Below are 12,603 nucleotides of genomic sequence, written 5' to 3' on the forward strand. Positions count from 1 at the left end.
GAAATTGACTTACGTTAAGCAAATTATTTTTATGTATATTTTTATGACGTTGTCTCCACGGCGATTATCCGATTGGTTAGAATTGCACGCAAGACCGGGTCCTTTTCATCTATCTGCGTAGATTTTTTTTAATATTTTAGCTTCGCCCGACTGACATTTTGTTTATAATATGACCGAGGTATCGTCACTTCATTTCTTTGATTGATTGGCTTCGGTATAATTCATTTTATTTCCATACATGACTCCTTCTGTCTTTCTTTCTTCTTCTCAGCATATATATACATATATGCATACTCTATATATACATATATGTATATATATATATATATATATATATATATATATATATATATATATATATATATATTAAACTCTTAAATATTGGGGAAATCTGCAATAGAGACTCTAATGAGTATCAATTGTTTCGCCGAACGTTTTCGCCAAAGAGAATTAATTTGGCTTCTTCAGGGCTGAAGAAGCCAAATTAATTGTCTTTGGCGAAAACGTTCGGTAAAACAATTGATATATATATATATATATATATATATATATATATATCGATGGTGAAGGATCAATATGTCCTATCTAAAAAAACGCTACTTTTCAGGAGAGCGAAAAAATTATTTTATAGATATAGTTTTAATGGACGAGGTACGAAAAAAAACACGTCAATTTTATTTTTTTAATATGGTTTTTTTGTAAAAAGGGCAGTTTAAAAAAAATATTTCTTGTAATACTTTTAAAAGATAGGATAAATTGAAATAAAAGTTTGTGATACATAGGACATATTACAATTCATAATTGTACCATCTAATATTATAAAAAATAGTTCCAGAGTGAAACTATTTGGCGCATAGGATATTTGGCGCATATTCTTGTATCTAATTGTTCTTATATTAAGAACAGAATCTATCTACCTATTAAAAAAACTCAACATTTTGCAGTAAATAACGAAAAACTAAAACATAACATTGTATTTTTTAAACTAAATAGGTACAAGTCAAAAATAAAATAGAAATTTCACATAGGCAGAATTGTAAATTTCAGTATTATGACACTTCACGGCCAATACGGAATCCATCTTTGTTACGAAAGTTTTACTCTGAATATGACAAATTGTCGTAAAAACTGTGACAATCTTCTGGAATTACCGATTTTAATTCCTGCAGGTGTTGCCATTTCGATTTAGGAATTTTACACCTTTGCGTGTACAGCGGAGGATAATTTTCAATTGGAGGATACTTTTTAGACCTTATTGGTAATTCAGTGAATTCTGAGCTAGAATGATCCAGTTTTACCTTGATAACGCCCTGTGGATCATAATTGATAACCCTGATATCCATAACTACCGGATCTTTTGCTACTCTACCTGGTCGTATCGATGAATATCTCAGAGGGTTTGTATAATTTTTAAAGAAACTGAACTTACAGTTTATTGCTTCATACGGAGATGGGTTTTTTCTGGCTTCTCTAGTAATACCAATATAATCACTTGGAAGCTTAATTTCCCAGTTTTTTAATTTTCGTTCAATACAGGCATGCACTGAATTGACTTCCATCTGGGTATGCCCAACTTCCAAAAACTTTTGAATAATTTGTACATTATGCATTATGCTAAAGTTTAGCAAAGCGTTGGACATAACACAATTTCTATTTTGCGCCGTACATCCGTCCGAATATATGATTATCGGTTTTCTATCATCAGTGAGACAGTATTTGGTAAGGTAGTCTATAAGACAAGACGTGAATGTAGAGGCTACCAGTTGATTGTTCTGGTCCTCAGAAAACCAGTAACAAGTAGCGTGTTTTGTAGCTACGTTATATACTGTGATGTTATGGCAGCACAATTTTGTTTTATAATAAAAGGCATTTGCCTGGGTGAATGGTGCAAGTTTTACAGCCTGAACATCGAGTTCCAGGGTGATTTGACTGCCAATTGCTGCTTCGTTTTTATCTTTGTCTTTTGCAGCTCTAGCTGTATCCTTTTTGTTAATATGATCCTGCCAAATATTCTCCATAATATTTCCACTTCTGTAGCTTGCACACGTATTACATTGATCCTTTTTCGTGGGCAAAATTGAAATATTTTTCTTGACAATCATTGCACTAAAGGTCGTCCTGCTTACACATCCAACTGTTTCTTGTTCACACTTACTAAGGTAGAATTTATAGACATCCATTATCCTGTGGAAGGTAGGTTCCAAATACAATTTGGAGGAGCATTTTCTAGCATAGTGTGAAGGCATTTTTGGGAGGGCATTTAAAAAATTGTCTAGAAAGTCTATGTTGTCTAGTAGTTTCTGATCAGTTTTGTACCGTTTACCACCTGGAGCATGAGGCATTTCAAAAGAACTTTGTTTAACCCAATATTGTACCATCCGATACTTAATTCCAAGCGTGTCTAAAAACATTTGTCGGCAAACCTGTAACTGTTCTTGTCCATTATTTAAATGGTACTGTAAAGTTTTGGTACGTCTGGAGTCATCTCGATGAACAGTATTTTTTATTTTATTAATATGCTTTACATGTGCTGCAACAAAAGCATGTCTTTGTTCCCAAGTTATTTTCCAAAAATGCTCGAAAATTCTTTTTCTAACGTCTTCTGAAAACTCGGAACAATACCTAAATTTTGATTTTCTACACACTTCTTTGTCACAAGTGGGTTGCATGTGACGAGCATCTTTTTGTTTCAACTGTTCATACTTTCCTGTTTGCCCTTTCATGAATCCCAAATAAGGTTTCCCTTCCATTCGGAGTTTCTTATTTTTGTTTCTTTTCCATTGGCTAGGATCAGCAACATTTCTTCTTTTACGCCCTTCATTAATATTGTGATTATTGGGATCAAGTTCTGCTTCAGAACTGTCTGTAGAATTTTCATCAGATCCTTCGCTATGGCTATTATAAACAGGATCATATTCTGAACCATCATTTGATGAACTTCTGTTTACAAATATTTGATTATCCCTTAGATTTGTATTTGAAGTTGACGGTCCTTCAATACTTAACTGCTGATCAGCTATGGGACCTTGAACGTCATTTGACAAATCAGTATTTGTACTTGATGGTTTTACTGCACTTAAATGTTGATCAGTTGCGAGACCTGCTTTTTGATTGTCAGTAGTAGTTTCATCAAGTTGGTCAAGAGCTGGATTATTTTCTGCACCGTCTGTAGCTTTGTTTGACGAATCTGTTTTTGAAGTTAATGGTTCTACAATAACTGAATACTGATCTAAATCTTTTCCGACTTTAGGACTGTTAGTAACGTCTTGAAGGATAATATTGTGTCCTGTTATAATCGGATCAACTGTAATAGGTACATCCCGACTTGTTACAGATTCCCCCAAAATAGTTATTAAAGTGATCGTTTCAGTAACGTTGATTTCATCAGTTGCCTAAAAAATTAATTAAGATATAATCAAGAATTGCTTTGAAGAGTATTAGTACCTTAGTCACAGTTTTGGCTAATTGATCGCTTGATGCTATCTGTAACTCTCTTGCCATTTCAATAATTTTTTTTCCTCTCCCTGATGGATGCAGTCTTTTAGTAATCACCCTGTAAATAATTACTTATTATAAATCAAAAACCCTTACGTACTATTGTACAACAAATAGAGTGGTAATTATTTATTAATTTACAGTAGAGTATTTTTTAACTGTAATATACATACAGCCAGATTTGTCACAGATTAATTTTACCTAGGTTTGTTTTATAAGATTACAATACATAATTAAATTTTATATGGACAAAAAGCATAAAGTCCTATCTGGCAATGTTCTTATGAGTGAATTATTAGCAGTTATAGTTTCTGATAAAACGAAATGTCCTATCTATCTCTAACCTAACCTAATCTATCTCTTAATATAGCTAATATTTAGAATTTTAACGGTAAATCAATACTACAAGTATACTATTTGCTTCATACTATTTTTATTAACAACTTACCAATATCGTGAACAAAAATAAACGTAAAAATAAACGTTTTTCTACAGAAAACTTCGACAAATCACCAGCATGTACTTTAGTTTATGGAGAGAAGACACTAAATGCTTAGATAGGATTATTTACTTGCAGATCTGTTGACGCTAGAGATAGTACAACTTAAAATTAGATGGTACGATGCGATGTTGCCTATTTCTCGAAAAAATATAAACTTTGTAAGACATCATTATCCTTTTTAATAACTTTGCGCCAAAAATCTCAATTTTGAAAAAAAAGAAGATAGGACATATTGATCCTTCACCGTCGATATATAGAGTCAAAGAAGGCTGGATCAAAATTAGGGGTGAAGAGGGTACATTGCAATGCATTTGTGCCCTCCAAATTTAAAATCTGGCAGGACCCTGGGCTACCTGGCCTTTCGGCATACGCCCATAACGAAACCTCTGCCCCTACGAGTCCGACACCAAAGTGAAGGTGCCACGCCACGTATACCGAAACGTTTCGTGGGGTTACCACGCCACGTATACCATAAACGTCCCGCGGGGCTCCACCTTCCCCGTAGTACCTGTGTTGTGAGTACCGTGCCTACCCGTTATTCCCACACCACGGGCGGATAGGTTCGGCAGGCGGAGGAATTTCCACCTCACGCGTAGACAGGTCGCCTCCGAGGATCTCTACCACTCTTGGATCTCCCGGTGGGTACGTGCCGGGGCACCCACACCACGCCTGACCAAGGTCAGGAGAGGTATGTACGGGCCCAGCTCGTTCAACCTCACCAGGCTCTTTTGGAATGAGAGTAGAGTGGTCCCACGAGAGTCTCGTCTCGGATACTAGGAATGTAGACCGGTGACCGTGTCGCCGAAGCGACCGTGTGCGTTTCTACCAACCCGACACCTCAAGCGACGGCTCTCCACCTCCCGATTCCTACCCATTAGTCGCCTCTTACGACAGGCAGGGCTTTCTGATCCCGGCCGTATTCTTATCTCCGCGAGCCGGACGGAGGTGAAGAGGGTACAGTGAGACCGAGGGAACAGTGAAACATTTGCCAATATTTGGTAAATTGAATTTCGATTGTTGGCACCACTAAAAAAAAACTTAACTTGGCGGTATGCCTATGACATTGATCTTTTAGAAGCAGTGAGAGTTTGAAGCATTTTGTTCCTAGTTGATGTCAAGTGTTCAGTCATTGAAATTTTAAAGTTTGTATAAGCAAAACTATTAATAATAAAATTGTGGTGTTGATAGTAACCGATAGTTACGTATCTAAGGTAAGTAAAACATGTTATTTTCTTACGCATATTAGTTTCAGAAACAGTTTTAAGTCGTTTAACTGAAAAAATTGCGATGTGGGTACAGTGAGACATTTTATATGTGGGTACAGCGGGACAGTTTATGTCTCAAGTTGTCTCACTGTTCCCTTATAAAATTATGTTATTTCTCTTTTGGTAAAAAATTAAACTAACTAAACTAGTCATTGTTTATTTGCAGTGTGGTGCGTCCCAAGAAAACTGCAAAAACCATTGGTCGGTTCACGGACGAACAAATGAGGGAGGCGGTACTTTTAGTTACAAATGGTATGAAAATACTCTGTGCTGCCAAGAAAACAAACTTTAAGCAGATATGTAAAAAAATATAGACCATACTTGTAAGATGAGTCCTAACTACAAAATTAAACAAATTTTTTCGTCACAGTCAGAAGTTCTCGTTCAATACATTGTGACTTTCTCAAAGATGTTTTATGGGCTAACTGTAACCAACTATCGCAAGTTAACCTATGATTTGGCCAAAGCTAATACTATTCACTTACCGGACAATTGGGAACAGTCAGGCCAAGCATCAATAGATTGGTATAAAGGATTTCAAAAACCGCATCCAAATTTGAGCCTACAAACCCCGAAGGTTGTAGTTTAGCTAGGGCAGCAGGATTTAATCCTGCTAATGTAAAATTATTTTTTGAAAAGCTAGAAAATGCTTTAAGAAGGCACGGAAATTTGTCAAATGGTCTGAGAATTTATAACCTGGACAAAACGCTGACTTTGACAGTCGCAAACAGTTCAGCTAAGGTTCTAGCTCAAAAGGGCATCAAGTAAGTTTCGACAATTTAAAGTGGTAAACTAGGAACATTAATTACAACGTGCTGCATCGTAAACGCCTGTGATATTGCAGTTCCACCTGTGATGGTATTTCCACTGGTGCATTTTAAAAGTCATATGTTGGTAGGAGCTCCTCCGAGCACCTTAGGACTGGCTACAAAAGCCGGCTGGATGAACACGCAGTGCTTTATAGAATTATTGAAGCATTTTGTCAAACACACCTTAAGTTCAAAAGAAAACCCTTCGCTCTTAATAATGGATAATAACGAAGGAGATTTTCTGGCGAGTCATGTGACGGATAGACCACCTCCCCCAGAATCGTTGGAAGAATTACCTTCTACTTCTACTAGTGAAATTCAGCTTCATCAACTTGACGAACAAAGGAAAAAGACACCAGAAAAAGATATAAAACTACAATTTGTGAGTCCTGTATAAATACGAGGATATCCAAAACAAGCCAACGTACCAGCAATACGCAAAACAAGATAAAAGGAAAAGACAATAATGGCTACAGATACACCAGAGAAAGATGAGCTACAAAAAATTAGAATAAAGAAGACGGCGATTGAAACTATTAGGGTAAATATTATATTGTCAAAAGTTAATGATTCCAAAGACGAAAAAATGATAGAATCTAATGAATCCTCTTCTTCAAAATTTTCAGTTCACGATTCAGATAGTTCAATAGGCCTTGAAAATTCAGATGATCGATCACGAAGAAGATTTACCCAATTTAACAGGTTGGCCCAATCATAGTTTTAAGGATTCAAGTCAAATATTTCATATTGGTTGGACTTGGTTATGATGCCAAAAATTAAACAGTAAAAAAGTATTGTGTGGGGCAAGTTGTAAAACACAATATTATGGCTATCGAATTTAACTCTATGAGAAATAATTCAAAAAACAATAAATATTTTGTATTTTCTAATGTCACGAACATTTGTACTTTTTCTGCAGATCAAATTGTTAAAATATTAAAAGAACCTCATGTTACCAGAGGGCGTCATTTTTTTGTAATCTGTTAGTATTTCTTGAGTGATCCAAAATGTGTTTTTCTTCTCTTTCTGTAACAAGTCTTAAAAAACAGCAATAAATTTCGATTTAAGAAGACTGTCTATTAGTCTGAACAATAATAAACCAAAAAGATACTGTTGTCTCACTCTTCCCCTAAGAAAGGGTACAGTGAGACAATTGCACCTATTATTTTGTTTGAGTGAAACTTTTTTCTTTACGATATTTTTGGTAATTTAAGTATTAATGTGTTAACCAATGAAGTTAATATAAATATACAAAGTTCGAAAAATACTTGAAAAGCTAAGGAACAGAAAAGCTGCAGATGAAGGAGGAATACCAAACAAATTACTGAAATATTGTGGAGCAGCAATGACAGAACAATGAACAACAAATAACAAAATTATAAAGTACCCGAAGAAAGAAGAAAGAAGAAAGAAGAACTAGCGAACTAATTCTACGATTTAAAAAAAGGAGAAATCTACAGAAGTATGAATTTGTTTAATACTACCCTAAAGGCGGATTTCCACTAGTCGTGTATTTGGCAAGTACGTCAATATTTGCATACTTGCCAAATACACCAAGTTTCGAACTCAATATCATGTAAGGCGCTCCTACCACACGTGTATTTAACAACTACGCCAATAATGGGGTACTTGGCAAGTACAGTAGTTTTCTTCGCCTCTTGGCCTTCAGTGTTTCATTTCATTTCCATCATGGATAGTCGCGTTATAGCTGCAGCAGCATTTGTGGCATTGAGTGGCAGCATGAGAAGAATTGAAGCCAGGCATCGTTAATCAAATTTCTGTTTTTATGATGTTTATGCCTAGGTTGCCATATAACTGGCTCATTTTCCTAGACACCGAGAAATTCAAAACCTACTTCTTTAGACCACTCCAATATTTCAAAAAAAACGCTAGAATTAACAACATTAAAAACACAAATCATGCTCGCGCTACGGAAGCCAAACTCAGAGTACTGCAGAAATTAATTGCGGCAAGTAGTAAGAGATAACTCAAATTCCTTTGACTCTGGGTATTTTTACTGACAACTGGCGGAACTTCGCTACTACGTGGCAAATATAGGCAAGAGACAAACATTTGCCAAATACACGAGTAGTGAAAGTCCGCTCTTTAACGCACAACTAAAATTTTACAAGAATTCATAAATCAGAGGATAAGTTTAGCAGATGAACAACTTTTCGTAGAGATCGTGTACAGAGATTCCTTATTCACCATAATGAACATTACTAAGAAATCGCTAGAGTATAATAGATTAGCATTTGTGTGTTTGACTGACATGAAGAAATCATTTGACAGAGTAAGACCCAAAGATGTATTCCGTCTTCCTTCTTCTTCTTCTTGTTCTTCTTTTGTAGACATGACTCTGTCTCTTTATCAATGTGCCTCCAATAAGTTGTCATTCCATCGTTTTCCTGGTTTTCCTACTGATCGTCTTCCTATTGGGGAACCGTCTCTTGCCGTCTTTACTACTATATTTGTTACCATTAGGCATATATGATCATTCCTTTCTACTCTTCTATTTCTTACCCCAGTTCTGAATGTTTTCCACTTTGCATCTATGCCGTAGATATCATAAAAACTATTAAAAGCATTTTCCAAAACGACAAGATCAAAGTCAGAATAGATGGACAACTTACAGAGCCTATATACATAGGCAGCAGAATAAGACAGAGGGTGACTCATTGAATCTTATGTTCTTCAATTTATTCATGAATGAACACAATAAAAGTGGCAACAAGGAAAGAGGCTACATAATGAAAAACAAAGAAGTTAGAATACTCTGTTACGCAGACGACGCAATATTGATCTCCCAAGATGAAGACAGTCTGTTAAAGTCTGGTCACATAAGAGTAAGAGAATTTAATATGTCAATCTGAACTTATAAAACTAAAACAAATGTAATCAGCAAAAAACCAATCAGCTGTAAAGTAGAAATCGATAGCATCAGTATTAAACAAGTAATGGAAATAAAATATCTTAAAATTACACTGTCCACCTATGGAGACCTAGAAAATGAAGAGAGAGATCAAGTACAAAAAGCAAATAGACTGGCGGGATGCCTTAATACGGCAACACCGAAACACTAAGATGAGTTCAAGAATTTTAGCTAGTGTAAGACCAATAATAGCATATGCATCAGAAACAAAACCTGACACAACCACTACATAAAAACTACTGAAAACGGTGGAGATGAAAGTGCTGAGTAGAATTACAATAAATACGCTGAGAGATTTTTAAAGACATTAGAAGAAAATGTAACGTAGTGTATAAACGAATAAATACTAAATAGAAAAAAATAGTGGAATAACCACATAAGCAGAATGGAAGAGACTCGCGTGTGGTAAAAATAGCAAGAGATAAATCACCAATAACCAAGCAGAATTATTTATAAAGAGGAACAAAAAGAAGAAGGGTATAAAGCCCATCCTATTATTTTTGAGTTGGTAGGAGTACAGCACAGATGGAGGCCTGATTGAGATGATTGTCTGAGTTTTCCAGTTTGAAGAAAAAAAGATATATTTCACAACCACGTGTTCGCAAGGATATGTTTTATTTGCGAGTTATGAGGGAATATTTGCTGCTGCAGACAGATATTATTGTGAAATGGGATTGGAAAACGGCAAAAAACCAATCTCGTCCTGTCCAGGGTAAGGTTGTGGAAATTAGGTGATTAGAGTGAGAAACGCTAATAATGTAGTTTCAAAGCGATCTGCGTACTCTCTAGGACGATCGTCGATGCAAGTTTATGAGAGAATTGAAGGTGGATCAGGTTTTTTGATTTTAGGCATGTGGATTCGTATGTTTTTAAAAGCTGAACAAGAAGTTTCATGGATATCTTTAGCTTTGACTCTTAAGTGTTGATTGTTAATGATATGAAGGGTAAGATTTCTGTTCCCAAAGTTTATCCTCTTGATTATTGTGACGATATTTCAGATATCAGCGGAGAGAAAGTACTATCCTTTGAAGTTTACCCTTCGCAGAATATGGAGTTCAGTACTTGGAAATTTCATCCACGTATTTCTCTCCACGTGTAATATGTCCGAGATATTCTAATTTTCTTGTTTTTATTGAATTTAAAATTTCCATTTCTTTGTTAATCCTTCCCAGAACCTCTTTGTTTGTGACGTGTTCTGTCCATGATATTTTCAGAATTCTTCTGTACACTCACAGCTCAAATGATTCCAGTTTTTTCATTGATGTCGCATTCAAGATCCAAGATTCCATTCCATAAAATAAAGTCGAAAAAACATAGCACCTCGCCAACCTAACTCTTAGTTCCAGTTTTAAATCCCTGGTACATAGAACTCTTCTCATTTTGTTGAAATTTGCTCTAGCCTTTTCTATTCTTATTTTTATCTGCTGATTGTAATCATTTGTGGAGTTAATCATTGTTCCCAGGTATGCATATTTGTCCACTTATTCGACGTTGGTTTCGTTTATTAGAAGATTCTCGTTATTTCTTTGAGTTTTCGATATTCTCATAAATTTCGTCTTCTTGACATTCATTGTTAGACCATACTCTTTTCCATACTCTGCTATTCTGGTCACCAGTCTCTGAAGATCTTCAATGTTTTCGGCTAAGATCACAGTGTCGTCCGCATATCTAATGTTGTTAATGGGGACTCCATTTACCTTTATTCCAGCTGTTTCCCCTCAAGAGCTTTTTTCAGGACCTCTTCGGAGTAGGCATTGAAAAGAATTGGCGACAATACGCATCCCTGTCTTACTCCACCTTAGATCAGCAGTCACTAAGTTATACCGTCAACAATGACGCGGTTCACTGTCGTTGCGTTTTGCTGAAAATTGGCGTGAATATTCTTAACGGCGGGAACTTGGTTGATGGACAAAACTAACAATGTTTTATTATAAATATTATGTTTGATTAGAGTTTCCAATTTGAACGCAAGAAATCTCATAGGTCTAAGTCTATTTTTCCTTCTTACTAATTTAAACTTACTACAAATTTGCCCATCAAAAATTGTAATTGTGATAACTTGTTGCAAGTTTATGTTTTTCATTTTCTTTTTTTTAAGTATAAAAACAAATAAACATGCAAAATAGATATAAGTTCACACAAAATAGATAAAGTAGATAAATGTATTTAAGATAATATAATAATCGCTCTAGTAGAATTACCCAATGTATCTGGTAAAATTGAAGAAGACAAGTTACCTAAAATTTTAAAGGAGGAAGTAAACAAAAATTTAAAAAATGATTAATCAAATAAATAAAGGATCAATAGATTATTATATGAGAACTGTTCTAATAATCTTAATTATAATTTTAAAAACATAAACGATTGGTATCTAAAAGCCATCAAAAACGGTATTACAAGCTATAAACCAATAAAATCTCATTAATTTTTTATTTGCAACATAACTGTCCACTGGCTGTGGAAATAAAAGTTTAGACGAATTAATTGTAATAAAATCAGAATGCTAGATATAACGATAAAAGATCTGTCCATGTTGTTTACAAGATTTTCGAATTGACGATCTATATTTAAACCGGAAAAAGGCACTTTAAAAGATTATCATCGAGCTTCTCGTGAGATAGTCGAAAGGGACTTTTGTTTTGTAACATCTTGGTATACCTATAACAGAATAGTTTAACTGGGAAGATTTTTTACTCAAGAAAAAAGTGAGGAGGATAATTTTTTTTCTGAACAAACATCGTTTCTAAAAAGAAAGTCATCAATAAAGAAAAAATAGCTTCTGTTTTTTCATCTCATTCTATCAATACAGTTATCATACTATCATAGAGTCATCAATCTATTTTCTCATTACTTGACACATGCAGAAAAGCTCTTAACTTTGCAATCAATACTTCAAAATTCTAACTTCCCCATAAAAAATTAATTATTAATAATTCTTGTTACAGGATTATTAGTTATGATAACAAGCGTCTCGGACAGAGTAGCAAATTGCGCAAATATATGCGACAACGATTACTTACACTGAAGCACTAAATAGCAATAAAAGTTACTTTAAGTATTTAATTGGCGACTTTAATGAAAAAGTGGAAAAGAGAAACAGACAAAGAGAAGGGAAAAAAAGAAAATACACAGAATAAAGAAACGAAACCACCTAAAAAAGGAACTTCAATATAAAATACCTAAACAGAGAGAAAGAATTTAGAACATTCTATGAGAAAAAAAAAAAAGAATTCAAGGCAAACACAAATCAATGTAGAAGTTTGAATGGCGATCTATTAACAACAAGAACAGACGTACTAAACCGATGGACGGAATATTTTAACCAGGTACTTAATATAGAGGAAGAAAAAGAAAACCCGGAACACGAAAGCTGTGAGGTAAGCGGAGCAGACAAGAGAAAGGAGGATCCACCAACGATCCTGGAAGTTAAAGACGCTGTAAACAAACTAGCCAGAAACAAATCACCCGGAATAGATAATCTCTCAGCGGAATTATATAAAGAAGGTGGCCACGATATCATAATAGCGCTACAGCAGCTTATAAAAGAAATATGGATACATAAGTCCCTTCCCAGTCATTGGAATATTGGAATACTTTGCA

The 12,603-nt window shown here is 34.9% G+C and overlaps 1 protein-coding gene across 1 annotated transcript; it reads right to left on the reverse strand.

Annotated features, from left to right (window-relative positions):
• Positions 1-1,097: 1,097 nt before the first annotated feature.
• On the reverse strand, positions 1,098-4,125 carry LOC140438987 (uncharacterized). Its single transcript, XM_072528623.1, has 3 exons — positions 3,944-4,125; positions 3,445-3,553; positions 1,098-3,392 (listed from the first exon to the last, which is right to left on the reverse strand). Exons 2-3 carry the CDS (start codon positions 3,499-3,501, stop codon positions 1,098-1,100), a joined length of 2,352 nt encoding a protein of 783 aa, XP_072384724.1. The 5' UTR covers positions 3,502-3,553; positions 3,944-4,125.
• Between the last annotated feature and the right edge of the window lie 8,478 nt (positions 4,126-12,603).

Source organism: Diabrotica undecimpunctata, chromosome 4 (genome assembly GCF_040954645.1).
Source record: "Diabrotica undecimpunctata isolate CICGRU chromosome 4, icDiaUnde3, whole genome shotgun sequence".
NCBI lineage: Eukaryota > Metazoa > Arthropoda > Insecta > Coleoptera > Chrysomelidae > Diabrotica > Diabrotica undecimpunctata.

Bases quoted from the DNA above. Each gene is read 5' to 3' on its own strand.
- LOC140438987 (XM_072528623.1), bottom strand. From the start codon at position 3,501: ATGGCAAGAGAGTTACAGATAGCATCAAGCGATCAATTAGCCAAAACT. The intron at 3,393-3,444 runs GTACTAATACTC...TTAATTTTTTAG, and splicing joins TAGCCAAAACTGTGACTAAG to GCAACTGATGAAATCAACGT.